The sequence below is a fragment of the Gnatocerus cornutus genome, chromosome 8, assembly GCF_029298725.1.
Source record: "Gnatocerus cornutus isolate USDA-ARS CGAHR chromosome 8, icGnaCorn1.1, whole genome shotgun sequence".
NCBI lineage: Eukaryota > Metazoa > Arthropoda > Insecta > Coleoptera > Tenebrionidae > Gnatocerus > Gnatocerus cornutus.
Window position 1 is genome coordinate 14,379,007 of NC_142240.1, and position 16,475 is coordinate 14,395,481.

Consider the following 16,475-nt stretch of genomic DNA (forward strand, 5'->3'; position numbering starts at 1 on the left):
GGGAAAAATAAGTCTGGAAATTTTATCGTTCGAAAAGTCAAAGTTTCTGCCCCACATTACATACCTCCTAGTCATATCAAATCGGGTAATTGTTATACACGTCTGTTACCATATGTAAATTACATGAATCCACTCCTGTTATTATTTCGTGTAGAAATAGAAAATTGGCGCAATAAGTCAGATATAAAGCTAAAAAAACGACCTCTGTTATTATTATTACACGAAAATCGAACCGTCCAATCTTATATAGCACAACTTACGACAGTGTCATGCATGGAAGACTGTAATTTCTCACTTTACCATTAACGCAAATCAAAAATCCGCAGATACATTAAGTTCGCACCAGTAGTCTGAAATTACGTTGAGCAATTCTTTATGTTTAACCCAAATAACTTAGTCTACAAAATTCTACATCTCTTTGTACAGAATGCTCTCGAGCACTGTTTCTTGTTGAAAAATTGAAGAGATTGGAGCAAATAACTGCAGTGTTACCTTCAGGGACTATTCTCGATGCAATACGTTGAATATTTTTTCTTACGCAACTGTTATGATTTCAGAACTGGGGCGTTTACGTTACAATAGAAGCGGAAGTTGCAGTTTGACAAAAATACAGAGCACGACATGTTGTTTGCGACAATTAAGCAACTGGACGTGCTCAAGCGTCGTTTCACGTAATTAGAAATTATAAGTAAGTCTTGTCCAAAAAAAAAGATTGATAAGGAAGCCTCCATTTCTTCACTTTCTATTGAAAATGTTGTGGTGATCAGGAAAAATGATTCGCGGTAAATGCAGTACGCAGATGGCAACATTCTATCGAAATAGTACTGTGGGAACTATTTTCATTAATCTTATTTTCCGTGATTATCATAATTGCTTTAGGGATTGCATTGCGGGATTGCGTTTACGTAAAACTAAGTCTATCACTGGACCACTTTCATTGCTCAATTAACGATTTAATTATTGCTACTGAGATACGACTGAGGAAGAGGCGTGTGAAATGTTTCAGTACCGGTGCTGTCCTCTCTGGAGGCGGCAGTCAAGTTCCTGGTCAATATATCACTGTTACCGTAATCGCGATCAAAATCCATTTAATCAATTATTTACGCTAATATTTTAAATTCTGGATCAGATAACAATGCAATTAAAGAACACGTTTCCTCATTTGGGGTAATTACTCTTAAATTGATTGAAAGTGGAGCAAAATTGGGGTGAGGGACCTCTTCTCGTGCCAATTTTTATTAATTGATTTATTGATTGAGTGGAAAGTTTCTGTTCTTTGTCTCAAAATTGCACTACATGCTAAGTGTTCGCTATTGTTGATGACTTTCAAATTTCCCTTCAGAAATGATTGTTTTGGGATATTTGGATATGTGAAAAAAGCGTTGTCAGTTGCGTCACGGAGAATTACAACAAAGAGCATTTTGTGGAAGTCTGTCGCCCTATTTTAGGTGTTAATTAAATTTTGGGATTCATCACTGAACTTATTGTCTCATTTAATTGTGTGGCAACGATTTTTCAGTAATAATTATACTTAATTAAAATTGATAATAATGCATCAACCCAATTTCTAAATGCATTGTTGATTTCGTGAATGATAGCGAATTTCTTAAATTATACAGGAAGTGTGTTTTCGTGAAATATTTTAAGATTGCATGGCTGTGTAGGCCCACATTGAATCCTCTTATGATTTTTCTATGGTTTATGAGCAATGAGTGAAGCATGGATCTGTTATTAAATCGTTCGTTGCTTCGGTGATTTTAACTGGAGGATTATGGCATTGCATGTTCAGCGATGCGTCCAGAGTTGTGAATGTATGGTACTACAAGTATATCGTCGCAGATTCACCCGGTGAAAGTACGTCTTGTTAGTGGGTAGATTGGGGAGGAACCCTTTCCACTCGTTTTCATATATAAAGCCACCTCTCCAAGGGTAAGACATCACTTGTCAGTTTCTTCTTCTACACACAACATGAAGCCTCTTGTGGTAAGTCCGTGGTTACATCGCATCAACGTCTATAAAAATCTTCAAAACAACAGGTAGCTTCTTTGGTATTAGCAGTCGCCAGCATTGCCCAATGCGGCGAGGCTACCGAAAAGAAGACTGAAAAGCGAGGAATATTTAGTAGCAGTATTGGCAGCGGGTACGGGGGTGGTCATGGAGGAGGCCTCAGTGGTGGTTTCAGTGGAGGCCATGGAGGAGGTCTGAGCGGTGGTTTCAGCGGAGGCCATGGAGGAGGTGGTCTTGGCGGTGGTTTCAGCGGTGGCCATGGAGGAGGTCTAGGCGGTGGATTTGGTGGAGGCCTTGGCGGTGGCATCGGAGGCGGTTTCGGCGGAGGAGTCGGAGGAGGATTCGGAGGAGGCGGTGGAGGCGGTGGTGGAGGAGCCACTATTAGCACCGTCACTCAAACTGTCGGAGTTCCAGTCCCTCAACCCTACCCAGTCACCGTTACTCGTCCAGTCCCTGTCCCAGTGGCACAACCCGTTCCTGTGGAAGTTCCTCGTGCTGTTGCCGTGCCTGTGCCAGTCCCAAGACCCGTTGTTGTCCCTCGTCCATACCCTGTCACCGTAACTCGCCCCGTCGCAGTTCCCGTTCAAGTCCCAGTTCGAGTTCCGGTACCACAACCCTACCCAGTGGAAGTTCCTCAACCTTACCCAGTCACTGTAGCTCAACCTGTGCCAGTTAGAGTACCACAAACCATTGTTGTACCTGTCGCTCAACCTGTCTTTGTCGGAGGAGGCGGCGGCGGCGCCGGTGGTGGTGGTGGTCTTGGAGGAGGTTTCGGCGGTGGAATTGGAGGTGGATCCGGCGGTGGATACGGAGGTGGATACGGTGGAAGCATCGGTGGAGGTCATGGTCTCGGCGGTGGATTGGGAGGTGGACATGGCTCCATCAGCATTGGAAGCAGCTATGGAGGCGGCTACGGAAGCGGTGGATCAGGAGGTGGACACAGTTCCATCAGTTTTGGAAGCGGTGGATTAGGAGGTGGGCATGGCTCCATCAGCATTGGAAGCAGCTACGGCGGCGGACATGGTATCTCTTTGGGATCTGGAGGTCTTGGAGGAGGTCACGGTGGTGCCACAAGCTATTCCAGTATTTCTCTTGGCGGAGGCAAATACTAAGTAAAGACTTAACACTCACCTCATCTCATCATCTGTCAAATTTCATATCGATTCATCCTATTGTGATACCATAAGTATTTTGTTGATTTTGATGGTATTGCCATCTGTGTATATACTGCACTTATAATAAAGACCTATTTTACTACAATGGCTATTTTTGTGTCATCAAAAGAACATTTCGTAAAAATGCCGACATGCATTTTTTAGTGTAGGAATAATAATAAATAAATTCCTTTTACATAATTTTTTACTACAGAACGGTACGATTATGATAAATTCAATTATTATTATAAATTCAATTATTTATCAAATATATCTATAATACGATGCTATATCTATGCAAACAAAAATGGAATAGGAAGTAATAAAATTATAATGATGCAAAGAAGAAAAAATATGTCAAGCGGAAAACTTCTTGATTTACGCAAATATTTTAACTAATACTTAAAATTAGTTAAGTGAAAACGAGAGCTTCAATTTAAAACGTTTTTTGCCTCCAATTACTGTTTTGTATAATTTATTGCAATAAAGTAATTAAAATCTGATATAAATTTATTATTAGGCAGAAAATAATTTTCACCGCTGAATAAACTCCTCTAACTAATTTTTTATAGGAATTTTTCTGTTGCATTACTGAATAAATTTTTATGAAATGATTAAATACATTAGAACATTTTCCACCTCTTATCTATTATTAAATTTCCAGACGGTATTTCGTATTGGCGCACTGAAAAAAAACATAAATCAATTTTGTATTCTTGGTTGCCGATCATAAGCTCTTACGATGCATGAAAAATGAATCTAAACTTTCATGTTCAACTAGTACGAGTAGTATGTATTACAGTAGAATCTCGATTATCAGGATGCACGGTTATCCGGATCCACCGATTTAAAAAAATAAATACGTGACGAAAAGTTTTCTGTTATCGCTCCGGATTACTGGTCTCATGCCAATAAAAAATACACGCCAAAGAGTTTTCTAATATTACTGGAGTATTTTTCAAGAACGTTTCGTTTTTATGGCTCGAAGTGGTTTGAAATACAACCGGAGTACGACACTGTCGCTTTACTAAACCTCAAGCGAATTCGAGACTTGGCCGCCACCTAGAGAAAAAATTGTACCTATCAAACAATTACAAAATATTAAAAAAAAACTTAATTTATAATATTTTTGTATTTATTAACCTTTTATAATAATTCTAGTTTTGCAACATTTTTTTGTACTTTTTACATATATTCTGTTATCCGGATTTTTGAGAATCCGGATGATCTCTGCAACAATTAGTCCGGATAATCGAGGTTCTACTATACTAATTTTTATTAAACTATTTTTGTTTTTTTTTAATAGTAGAAATTTCAAATTGAATAATAACACAGCTTAACAAAAAAAATGTTTTTTTTGTTGCTTTGAATATCTTTGCGGATTTCTATGTTTTCAAGACCATAGTTTTTAAATATATTCTTGAAAGTACTAAATTAGCTCTAGTTTTTATGATTTTGGCGTATTTTATATTTTTAATAATTTAGACTTTACGTCGGCTCTTCAGAACACGAATTATAATAAACTGTTCATTATCATATTAAAATTCGCTTTTGTGCACGCCACGTGATCAGCAAAAGTTGGAATGCTTCAAGATTTTCAGTAAATAAGGGCATAAAAAATATAAAAGACGCACTTATAAAATGCGCTTCATTAATGTTGAACATAAGTTTTTAAGTATTTTTTTTTCTTTTTCAACTTCTATGTACATTAATTAACCATTCAAACGAAACAATTTGTAATAATTTCCAAAAAAAAATATTTGAGAATATACTTGCTATTTCTTTCTAAATTTTACAGATTTTTAGTAAAATATAAAAATTAAGATTGAAAAAAAATCAGAGCCAATTTTCCAAAACCATTCATAGTTTCGTGAATTGTTGGCATAGAAGTATTCGAAACCACTCTTACATCAAGGGCAACAAAATCACTGTTGACCAGTGTAATGTATTTCACGTACTGTCATGAATCTTTGAATAGAAATATTTATCAATATTAAACAGTATAAATAAATTAATTTATTTTTTTATATGCACAAAGATAATTAAATTTTAATGATTGCTAAAAAGTTTTTCAATTAAAATTATAAACACAAATATTTCAACAATTTCATCAATATTTCAACAAGTTTTTAATATTAATCAGTAACCAAGCACGTCGAATTATATCACAAAATTAAGAAGCGCGCGATTTTATTCTTAGAATTCTAAGTATTTCAAAATAATTTCGGTTTTCCAAATGTTGACAAAACTATAGTCTTTATTTCAAAATTGTAACCAAATTCTAATAAAGCAATAATAATTATTATTAACAATTTATAATTTTTGAATTTAATTGTTCGTCCAAGCAGCACTAATTGATGCTAAAGCCATTCCTTACTGTCTTAAAAATAAAACCCCTCCACTTTTTTTTAATATAAAAAGGTAGTTAACCACTGACAAAGTATCATTTTGTGTTGGCTTCTTCAATCACCACCATGAAATCCTTTTCGGTAAGTTTCTATATTTTTGTTAAATGTTCCTTTGATTGGGGATTCAATTTTAGGTAGCCGTCTTCTTGTTGGCAGTCGCTGGTTTATCCCAAGCCAGCAAGGCCGACACAGCCGAAGCCAAAACTGTGGAAAAACGTGGTCTCATTAAATCTTTCGGAAGCTACGGCTATGGAGGCGGCTATGGATTAGGAAGCGGAATTGGGCAAGGATCTTTCGGTCTTGGCAGTACTGGGCTTGGAATTGGGTCTAGAGGTGCTACCGTTTCTACAGTTAGCCAGGCTGTACCAGTACCAGTACCACAACCGTACCCTGTTACCGTCACCCGCCCAGTGGCAGTACCAGTACCTCAACCCATTCCTGTTGTGGTACCTCGTCCAGTGCAAGTCCCAGTACCAGTTCCTAACCCAGTGTACGTTCCTAGACCAGTACCATATACTGTAACTCGCACTGTACCATATCCCGTCACTGTACCCATCCAAGTACCAGTACCCCAACCCGTCGGTGTCCCAGTTCCCCAACCAGTCCCAGTAACCATCCCTCAACCTGTGCCAGTCCGTGTCCCACAAACCCTTGTCGTCCCAGTCGCACAACCGGTGGTTGTCGGAGGTGGATTTAGCGGCGTCGGAGGTGGATTCGGCGGCATCGGTGGTTATAGTGGATACTCTAGCATTGGCGGATCTTACGGAGGACTGGGTGGCAGCTATGGAGCCAGCATTTATGATCACTCTAAATATTAAGTCAAACACCAGTCAAAATGCAATGTATTTTCAATAAATTAAAACGAGCAAACATGTTTTTTTATGCGAATGAAAGTTGAGAACGAAATAACTGATGGGATGTCCCATTGATGGAAAATTCTTCTGTTCAACGTGTGGTGGCGTTGCATAATTTAATTATCACAATGATCCACATTCTAGATATCTGCATAAATTTGTTCCGGCATGCGGACTAAGTCGACGGTTATTAATTACAGCAGTTAAATACCATGGAATTGAAAGATAAAATGCATTCCATCAAAAATTTAGTTGTATTTGTTGTGCTCTCACACACTTCATAATTATAATAAACGTTAATTTAACGGAATTTCACACTTACATGCATTCTTTAATTTACGATAAAATCGTAAACTAATTTATGCCTGAGGGAAAATTTCAAGAAAATCGGATGCTAAAAATACATATTATAATAATCACGAAACAAAGTTTCAGTATTCAAATTTGATAATCTTATTTTTTTTTTGTTATTATGTATTATAGGACAATAAGGAAACAAACATATTTAATAAAATACTGCCTTATTTTTTTATTCAGCCAAAAATTAAAAAAATCTATTATTAATTTTATGAATGGGAGCTTCTTCGTTCTATTCATGGTACGACCAGCGAAGAAAGCGTTTTTTTCTAAAGATCAGCCGATCTGTTAAATCAAGTTTCATATACGCACTATCTATAAAACGACTAGTTTATTACTTTACATTCCTTTACTAATTAAATCCTTTTTTCTTATTAAGACGTTCGTACTTTCAAGATATGAAAAAGTAATTTCTCGGCCAACTTAACTGTATTGTCATTCAATTCGCCTGTACTTGAAGAATTAAAAGCAATCGTAAAATCAAAAACAACCTCAAAATAAACAAAGCAATGAGAGGTTTGGACGTACATAGTATGTATTCACAGAATACTACTTTCTCATTCACCACCGAGATTACTTTAATGAGATATTCACGCAGGAACTTTCGTTGCATCGAAAAATTACCACCTGAAACAATGAGATTTCCACAGGTAGAATTCCGCTAAACGCTTATTTTTTGACCGATTCGTCTTTAAACGAACAATGGGCATTTTTAAAGTTGTAAAAGACCAATTTAGTTGATAACCTGAGGGTATATTTCCTAAATTTTACTTATAGCTGGACACTTTTATAAACATCCGCATATGGTGCTACCGTAAAAAATAATGAAAGGTACTCTTTCAGCAATAATTAAATGTTAAATAACAAGATCACTTCTAGCGTCGCCTAAAAAATTGAACAGATTTATCTAGGCTAAAAGAACACATCGGGGCAAAACTGACACGCTTCCGTGAATTCTACCCGGCAATTTACTACTGCATTTTTTGTTTTGAGCTAATTAAAAACGTTTGTGTGCTCAAGTATGCAGTTTTGGGGAAAACCCAAATATAAACTTTGATTACAATCGCAAATTTTATGGAAGCTCACCGACTTTAAAGTGGTTGATTGTATAATTAGGTTTCATCTATGTAATTGCATATAAAAATGGTTTGTCCATCAAACACGAACTGCTTTTTAATCTGATTAATTAAAATGTGTATAATTTTTTCTAATTGCTCTCTTTACTCGTCGCATTTTTCTGGTCGTCTCGATACATCCGTCATTACATCAAGTTCATTAAGACAATTACTGCTTTTTTTGTTGCAATCCAACGCTACAATTTACCGTTTTACCTACACATCGTTGTTCGTGAATGTTACAGTGGATTCTCCAGTGAAAGTAATTTTGGCAAATGGATGGCATCGCCAAAGGCCCTCCCTACCGTAAGAGCTATAAAAAGAGTGCATAGAAAGGGTAAGGCGTCACTTCTCATTTGCTTCTTGAACTCACCTAAACATATCATGAAGCACATTACAGTAAGTGTCGTTCCCAAATTATCAATTTCTACATTTTTTTCTCTAGGTAGCATCATTGATATTAGCAGTCGCTTGCATGGTCCGAGAGGGCGAGGCTGATACAAGAAACAATGTGAAAAGGACTTTGAGCAGCTCAATTAGTAGTGGAGATTCACAGAAAATCGTTGGCTCCAGTATTTCTTTTAACGGAGGACATCAGTCTGGAGGCGGCAGTTCTCTTGGAGGAGGTCATCAGTTAACAACTGGAGATATTGGAGGCAATGAACTTTCCTTTGGAGGTCATCAATTCTCATTTGATTCACATGGGGGACAACAAAGCGGCGGGCAACAATTTACCGGACATGTTCAACTAGAAGGAGGTTTCCAACCGATCCAAAGCGGCGGACATGGTGAAGAACTCCAAAGCACGGGAGGTTATTCTGGAGGCGGTTTCGGGGGAGGAGCTGGATTAGGTGGCGGTGCTGGATTAGGCGGCGGTGCTGGATTAGGTGGCGGTGCTACGGTCAGCACTGTCAGTCACGCAGTTCCATATCCGGTACCACAACCCTACCCTGTTACCATCACGCGTACTGTACCAGTGCCAGTTCCTCAACCCGTTGCAGTACCAGTGCCACGTCCCGTTAAAGTAGCAGTTCCAGTACCCAAACATATTATTGTACCCAGACCAGTACCTATCACAGTTACCCGGAAAGTACCATACCCAGTAAAAGTACCAGTCAAAGTTCCAGTACCCCAACCTGTCAGAATCTCAGTGCCACAACCCTACCCAGTCACAGTACCACATGCAGTTCGAATTCCAGTGCGACAAAACATTGTAGTCCCAGTTCCTCAATACATAACCATTGGAGGCTCCGGAGGTGGTTCCAGCAGTGGAGGTTACGGAGGTGGTTCTAGCAGTGGAGCTTACGGAGGTGGTTATAGCAGTGGAGGCTATGGAAGTGGTTCCAGCATTGGAGGCTATGAAGGTGGTTCCAGCACTGGAGGTTACGGAGGTGGTTCCAGCATTGGAGGCTACGGAGGTGGTTCTAGCATTGGAGGCTACGGAGGTGGTTCCAGCATTGGAGGCTACGGAGGTGGTTCCAGCATTGGAGGCTACGGAGGTGGTTCCAGCATTGGAGGCTATGGAGGTGGTTCCAGCATTGGAGGTCATGAAGGTGGTTCTAGCATTGGAGGCTATGAAAGCGGTTCCAGCATTGGAGCTCATGGAGGCGGTTCCGGCGATGGACAGTCTTCTTATGGTCAGAGTTACGGTGACGCTTCAGGCCATGGTTCGATCACTTTGCAACCCATTTCAAGCTCCCATTCTGAAGGACTAGGCAGTGACTTGTTGGCTTCTTTGAACTTGGGAGGAAAATCTTTTGACTTTAGCGGAGGACAATCAGAGTACCAAGCGCCTGTTCAGAGTAGCGACACGGGAAAATCTCTGTTTTTCAGTTTGAGCAACCTCGGAGGTTCTTCCGGAGGTTCTTCTGAGGGAAAATCCGAATATGGTAACTCTTTCTCGCTGGGTTCAAACACCAAAACCATCAATGTCGCTGGAATTTCCGGAGGAGATTCGAAATACTAAACAAGAAGTTACCTCTCGCTGAATCATCCATTTACAAATCTGAGCTGTGATAACTCATGTTTTTTTGTTAACACTTTCTTGTTTATATTCATTTTCACATTAAATAAACATTTTGTAATTATGAAGATTTTTATAAGCTCCCATGAATAATTTATCATTGTCACGAGGTTTAGTTTTGTTTTCTAATAATATCATGGCGAAATTACTTTCACTAAAATAATAATCTCGTCATTAGAATTGAAGAATGGTCAAGACTACATGATGATGGTAAAAATGCATTGTTCCCGTGATTACTTTCGCGGCACTGGCCAATTACTCTTTTCTTTATTCAGCGTAGAAATTTACAGTTTAGGTCTTAATATGTACAGTAATTGGTCCATTTTTATCTGATCCACTCTCAGAATTGAAAGCTATTTATTATCACTCTCTAGAGATGAATGGCACAACGAGCGTGAAAGCCCGTCACTGTCATCTCTACATTCCAAAGAATTATTCGTGAATAAAACCATTTTTAAATAAAATTTGATTTATTTAATAGCATGTTACCACACCCACACTGCATTTTCCATGATTCCATTCTACGACTGGTACCCATTAGTGTTGTGAAGTTGTAAAATTTTCAGGTTCTTCTTCGATGTGTTCTCTATGTGTAACAATGTCTACAAAGTCGTGAAACTCTAGTTTGGCTAATAAAATTAAACTTTACGGATAAATGTTATAATTGAGATGATTATTACAATCACAAAGGGAATTGATAATAGGATAAGCGGCTTAAGTCTTCTGGAACGCAAAACCCACATGTTTCATGTTTTGACGGGAAAAGTGTCAAAAGCGACGTATTGTTTAGCGGTATTTTTGTGCAAATCATGCTGTTTATCAGCTCACAAGTAAATGAAGAGAATGTTAATTCCATTTTTTTTTACTTTTTCTCCGTGGCGCGTGCTTACGATTTAAACATGTGTGCTTTTCTTTGTGGTAAAAATGGTAAAAAACTTGAAGAGATTGTATCGTGCAAAGACACCATCCGCGAAAGACATCTCTTAGAGCAGATTCTAAGTAAGAATAGCGCGAGAAAGACCATGGCGAAGACCGCATCTTTCTATCTGGCTTAGTTTCGAAGATATGAAGCTTTAAACATTTCGGAATTAAAAATTTACTATTCGAAATTTAATCGCTTCAATTTTTTATTCGCACAGTTTTGGATTTTGCGTGAAATTCTGCGTAAAATGAGTACCAATAATTCAAGTTTGCTCCACAAATAAGTGAGATATCGATCGAAATAGATTTAGATAATAATTTTTTGTAAAAAATTTAAATTTCGGCGTAGCTAGAATATTGTACCAGAATGGGTCAAGAAAGATTAACTGTGCCTATTTCAAAATTTTTAAGAAGGAGGTGAAATCTTACGGACGTTTATTTAGACTCGTCGAAATAAAACAAACTTGGCAGCTTTAATATAATATTTTAATAATAATAAATACATATTTTTCTCTCTAATTAATATCACACGAAAGGCACACATTTCACGCGTTATGTACAGCTAAACTGAAAACGTTATCACTCTTTTGATTACCACACTTTACATTTATTGTTCCCAGGATTCATTTTGGTACCACTGGGACATTTGTATGCTCGTGCAAAATCCTCGGAATTCTGGAGTGTTCCAATTACTCTTATCTTATTAGGAGAATGAACATCTGTCTCTATGTCATTTTCTAAATCGTCTAGTGTAATCGTCTGACACCAAATCTAAAATCAAAGAATGTGAACACTGAAAGAACAAACTGAGATCATTACACTTCCAAAAGCGAGAAAGAATAGTTGATCATTTGTAAAATTTTGAAAACCGGGCAACTTGGGCTCGGATTTGTGTCGTTTTAGGTAATTGTGATAAGCCCTGAAAGCGTGATTAAGTCCGCCGTTATCAGCTATATTCTCTCCTAAGGTGTTACGTCCTTGAACCTGAAACAATGAATTAATTTTTTTGCGTTTTTAACAAAAATCGAGAGTACGTGTGATGGGAGTCCTTCAATTGTGAAGTTATCGTACTGTTTAACAAAGCATTCGGTTTTTTCTTCAAAGGTTTCGATCGTCGTGTTGGACCACCACTTTTTATAGTTTCCAAACTTATCGTATTTGCGCCCTGTGTTATCAAAACCGTGCGTTAGTTCGTGTCCCAGAATGGACCCTATGGCTCCATAATTCAGGACTCTAAAATTTCCAGTTATTGCAAAAAAAAAACATAATTGGAACTTACTCTAATCCTAGGTTGTACGCTGGGAAGGCCAGGATTCCCATGGGAACATCTAAAACTCGCTCGTTAGCTTATGATACTCTGTAATAAGCCGAATTTCTTACTGATGCTGTTGTCCCCGAAGGAATTGTAAGCGTTAACATCAGTGGGATCTGTGCTCCAATTCCGTTCGCTAACTTTGTTCCATTCTTCCAACTGACTGGGAATAAGGATTTTCACGAAAGTCATCATATTTTCCAGAAAAGTGTCGTTCTGTAAAACAATCTGTGGGAGAAAGTCAGTGAAATGGTAATTCTGGAACTCACGCCTTGGTAATAAACATCCAAAGCTCCTTTTTCGAACAACCAGTCAGGGTAGCCTATAAAACTAATCATTTCTTTACTTTTTTCAAAAGTTGCTTGCTTCGTCTCTTTGTCCATCCACGTCAACGTGTTGACATGTTCAACAAAAGCTATTTTGATGTCGTTTAACATTTGTTCAACCTGTTGACAAACCCTTGGTATTTAATTTTGGTACAATTGTACGTACTTTTGGTTTTGTATTGTTGGTAAACATTCTGTCCGCGAGACCATAGCTCACTGCCATGCCCATGAAAGAATTGACAAGGATGGAACAGTCCAAAGACCTGCAACCATCACTAGTAAAATAGTTAAATTTGTCTTCGTTTCACCTCGATCTCAAGACACTAATCCCGGTGTAAAACGGTGCTGTTTGTTTCAAAATGTACTCCACGGCGTCGGAGGACGTGTTCATGATCATGGCAAATACAGTGACCCACCACATGTACAACTCGAGGTAGACGTCAGAAGTAGTCATGACGTAACTTATAATTTTGGGGAGGAACTCTTCTTCTAAGTCCACGCTGTAGTAAATGAGGTCTTCGTACTTCACTGTCACGTTAACACCCTCGAACATGTAACCAACGTATTTTTCGTAGAGCTGAGGGTAATCTTTGCTTATCGTATCGGTGAGGATCTGATTAACTTTATCTTCTTGTTCTTTGAAAGTATGCGGAACTATGTCATCCGCCAGTACAGTGTAATTCGAAATTAATTCATCGATGTGAGAGGTGATGTTTACTAATACTTCAGCTGCTTTTTGTACCGCGTCTTCATTGATGTCTTCAGCGGTAACATTCTTGTAGAAAGTCGAGATCATATATTTGATAATATTGATGTTTGTTGTTTTTCTGAGCTCTGCATAGTCAATCTGGTCTTCCGCTTTTTTGTCTTTTTTAAGAGGGCTAAAATGCAGTGCTAATTATGGAAGGGTACCAAACTGATTTACCTGGGTAAGGGACAATTATGTGTGGGAACCCCCATATAAATAATATTCTCCGACCGGTTGAGAAGACTCGACCCGACATTAAAACCGATAAAAAGATCCATTGCGAAGGTTTTTTTAATCACAGCTTCGGTCTTCAACCAGTCAAAGGTAAAAGCCGCGATTTCATCTTCAGTTTTTGTGAACAAACTAGGAACGAGAGGAAGCTCCACTTCTTTTAAGTACTTGTGCACAACGGACATTCCTACAGCTTCCAACGACTCTGAAAAACTACTTTGAGCGAAAACTTTTTCGGAAATTATAGCAACCTGTGTCCATGCACGATTGGTATAAATTCCGAGCCTGTTGAATCGAAGACGGTTCATCTTCTTGCTTCTCTGAAGTTAAAAGCCGTTCAGTATCAATCAGAATGTGTTCGTTTATGGTTGAAAACGTTGAAAATGACGGAAACCATCCATGGTTTGGATGTTCTTGGGTCCATCGCCCACAAGTAAACTGATAGAAATCTTCACAGGGATCTACGCTGAAATCTACTGATAAGCGTAAGTTTGCTGCGGAACGAAGGCACTCTTCTGTGGTACACAGCCGAGTTTGGTAATATTTCATAGAATCTGTAATGATAATTGTATAATAGATAATTACTTGGAAGAAAAAATTGTTTTCAACACAATTTTGTATTGATTGTTGACAACACGACTTTTCCTCGAACCAAAAAGGTAATGTCAAGGTTAATAGGGTGTCAAAAATCCATCAAAATTCAAGCTAATTCTTTTCTATGACTTACACAATACTGCCAAAACAATGATGACGATCAAAAGCAGCACGACCAGAACAATTAGGACAGCTACAAGTGTCTTGTAAAATTTTGGGTTCTTCAGGCTGGAAAGTTTGTAAGATAAAGGGTTGAAAAAGTGACGGGTGATGAATGGGTATTGTATTTGGCACGGGAATAAAAATAAAATTGTATCTATATTTTTATCAGTAATAACAGGAATTATTCATTCTTCCGGACACGCAACAAAAATTATATTCATTTGGGTTTCATTGACTTCTTGATTGAAATGTAAGAGTTATGAAAGGCATGAAATAAAAATAAATAATTATTAGCTTTTTTACGACTGATTTCTACATTTTTTATTATTTATTTATTGAAAATTTTATAATAAAACTGTAGTTTCCAAACACTTAAATTTTGATGAGAGACAAATATTTAATTTTGAATTTTCTTATTTCAATAGAAAAACTATAAAAAGATAACTTTTATCTTATGCATAGTTTTCTTACAAAACATTCAAAACTAATGACTAATCAAATGAGTATGAATAATGTGTATGTACATAAATGTATTATTATAAGTATTTACGATACTTTTATTTTGTTATTCACTTATCACAAAAAATAAAATTAAACATTTTTGTCTGGCAAAATAAAACACATATTTACCTACCTTGACATTTTGTTTTTATTTTATCGATGTATTTACTACTTACTTCAATTCATAGGTACTCATAAAAATCTGTTTCACACTCTGAAATTTTTTAAGATTTAAAAATTTTAATTTTAAGAACTGAAAAAAAGTCTAAATTCAATAAACGTTTTTGTGAGAATTTTTGTTTCTATTTTTGTCACAGAACTTTTTCATTTACATCTGAATATGTCAAATTTAAAATTCTACTGATTTAACTTTTTTTTACCTATACAACTTTTTTAACTTTTTTTTGGATTCAATGAGCGAGTTTTATGAAAAATTGACACCTACCTACCTGTGTAGCATTTATTTAAAAGAATTAAAATAAATTTTAAATATACAACAATTCAAAATCAAAATCAGTGAACCGAAAGAATCTAACAAGAACCGAAAATCCAAAAATCGGAAGTTAACCATTTAAAATTTTGACTTGTAGAGTAAAACTTTTTCATCTTAAATATCAAATTATTTATACATGCATATATTCACTCATTTGAAGGCAATTTATGCAAGAAAAAAGTACATTCTTGAACTAATTACTGTAATAACATTTAGTTAACAGAAAAATATATTTTTTTAAATCGTCATTAAAGTGATTGGTCGTTTTCTATTATTTTCCGAGTTAAAGAGACAAGCCAATAAACAGGTAATTAATTTAGTAATCCAATAATGATTCTCCATGTTGATTATTGTGGATAGTTCACAGACGTTTTTCTTCGTAGTTAATTTAAAATTAAACGCTTCATTAAAAATTTACATAGAAATTGATTAATTCATCAAAGTGAATTCTTTGGTTCGATAAAATTGATGCAATATATTCTTACATTTGCACAAGTATTAAAAAAAACTTTGCTTTGGATTAGCAACTGCTGTAGACATAAAACCGCAAAAAAAAATTAAAAAAATTAACCGAAGCGTAAAATACAACACACCTGCGTGGTATTAGGCCTCACTTCCATATAAATCTGCTTTAATATTAATACATACTTACAATTAGATTATTTTCCAATCGAAGGTTGAGAATGACGCAAATCTCATCCAACTCTTTAGACAGAATGGCAACAAAAAACTCTTAAATTTATAAAGACTGAACAGACGTCGTTTTTCTTTTTTAATTACCGCATGATCGCGCGCCGCCCCCTGCCAATTACAACTCCCAATATCAAGATAAACTCTCTATTAAAACTTAATATTGATTAAAAATTACTTACAACTTGGACCTGGAGTTTACTTCAACTAAGTAGTCATTATTTTGTCTTGTAACCGACGGGTATCCTAGAAAATGATCGAATCTTGCTTTAAAATAATTTAAGAAGGAAACCTACTTGTGATAGCAAATGGTTTGCCGTTATCATCAGGTTGATATGCATAGTTATCCATGTCTGTTGTCCAGAAAACTACTAAGGGTTGTTTTACTTGCCACAAAGTGTGTCATGTTGCGCGCGAGAACTTTACCGGTAAACTACTCGTCAGTTACTGTACCACTAATAGAGTAAATCGATGCTCTTTGCATATCGATTACGAAACTTTTAAACAATATAAATTATTTATAAAGTAATAGCTTCCGATGAATCACACGCGTGAATGACAATAACGTTTTAATTGTGG

General features: G+C 36.8%; 4 protein-coding genes across 4 annotated transcripts; 3 read left to right on the forward strand and 1 right to left on the reverse strand.

The window, feature by feature from the left end:
* The first annotated feature begins 1,908 nt into the window (after positions 1 to 1,908).
* Positions 1,909 to 3,189, forward strand: LOC148170148 (uncharacterized). The gene is made up of 2 exons (XM_088043734.1): positions 1,909 to 1,983; positions 2,037 to 3,189. Exons 1-2 carry the CDS (start codon positions 1,969 to 1,971, stop codon positions 3,117 to 3,119), a joined length of 1,098 nt encoding a protein of 365 aa, XP_087899860.1. The 5' UTR covers positions 1,909 to 1,968; the 3' UTR covers positions 3,120 to 3,189.
* Positions 3,190 to 5,609: 2,420 nt separating this feature from the next.
* LOC148170149 (uncharacterized) lies at positions 5,610 to 6,419 on the forward strand. The gene is made up of 2 exons (XM_088043739.1): positions 5,610 to 5,650; positions 5,704 to 6,419. Exons 1-2 carry the CDS (start codon positions 5,636 to 5,638, stop codon positions 6,385 to 6,387), a joined length of 699 nt encoding a protein of 232 aa, XP_087899865.1. The 5' UTR covers positions 5,610 to 5,635; the 3' UTR covers positions 6,388 to 6,419.
* A 1,860-nt stretch (positions 6,420 to 8,279) lies between these two features.
* LOC148170150 (uncharacterized) lies at positions 8,280 to 9,982 on the forward strand. Its single transcript, XM_088044263.1, has 2 exons — positions 8,280 to 8,294; positions 8,341 to 9,982. Exons 1-2 carry the CDS (start codon positions 8,280 to 8,282, stop codon positions 9,859 to 9,861), a joined length of 1,536 nt encoding a protein of 511 aa, XP_087900389.1. The 3' UTR covers positions 9,862 to 9,982.
* A 1,373-nt stretch (positions 9,983 to 11,355) lies between these two features.
* Positions 11,356 to 16,341, reverse strand: LOC148170151 (endothelin-converting enzyme homolog). The gene is made up of 13 exons (XM_088043064.1): positions 16,193 to 16,341; positions 16,079 to 16,142; positions 14,184 to 14,278; positions 13,708 to 14,010; positions 13,403 to 13,661; positions 12,786 to 13,358; positions 12,644 to 12,740; positions 12,421 to 12,597; positions 12,220 to 12,379; positions 12,119 to 12,167; positions 11,874 to 12,072; positions 11,659 to 11,823; positions 11,356 to 11,610 (listed from the first exon to the last, which is right to left on the reverse strand). The coding sequence occupies exons 1-13, from the start codon at positions 16,245 to 16,247 to the stop codon at positions 11,431 to 11,433; spliced, it is 2,376 nt and encodes a 791-aa protein (XP_087899190.1). The 5' UTR covers positions 16,248 to 16,341; the 3' UTR covers positions 11,356 to 11,430.
* Between the last annotated feature and the right edge of the window lie 134 nt (positions 16,342 to 16,475).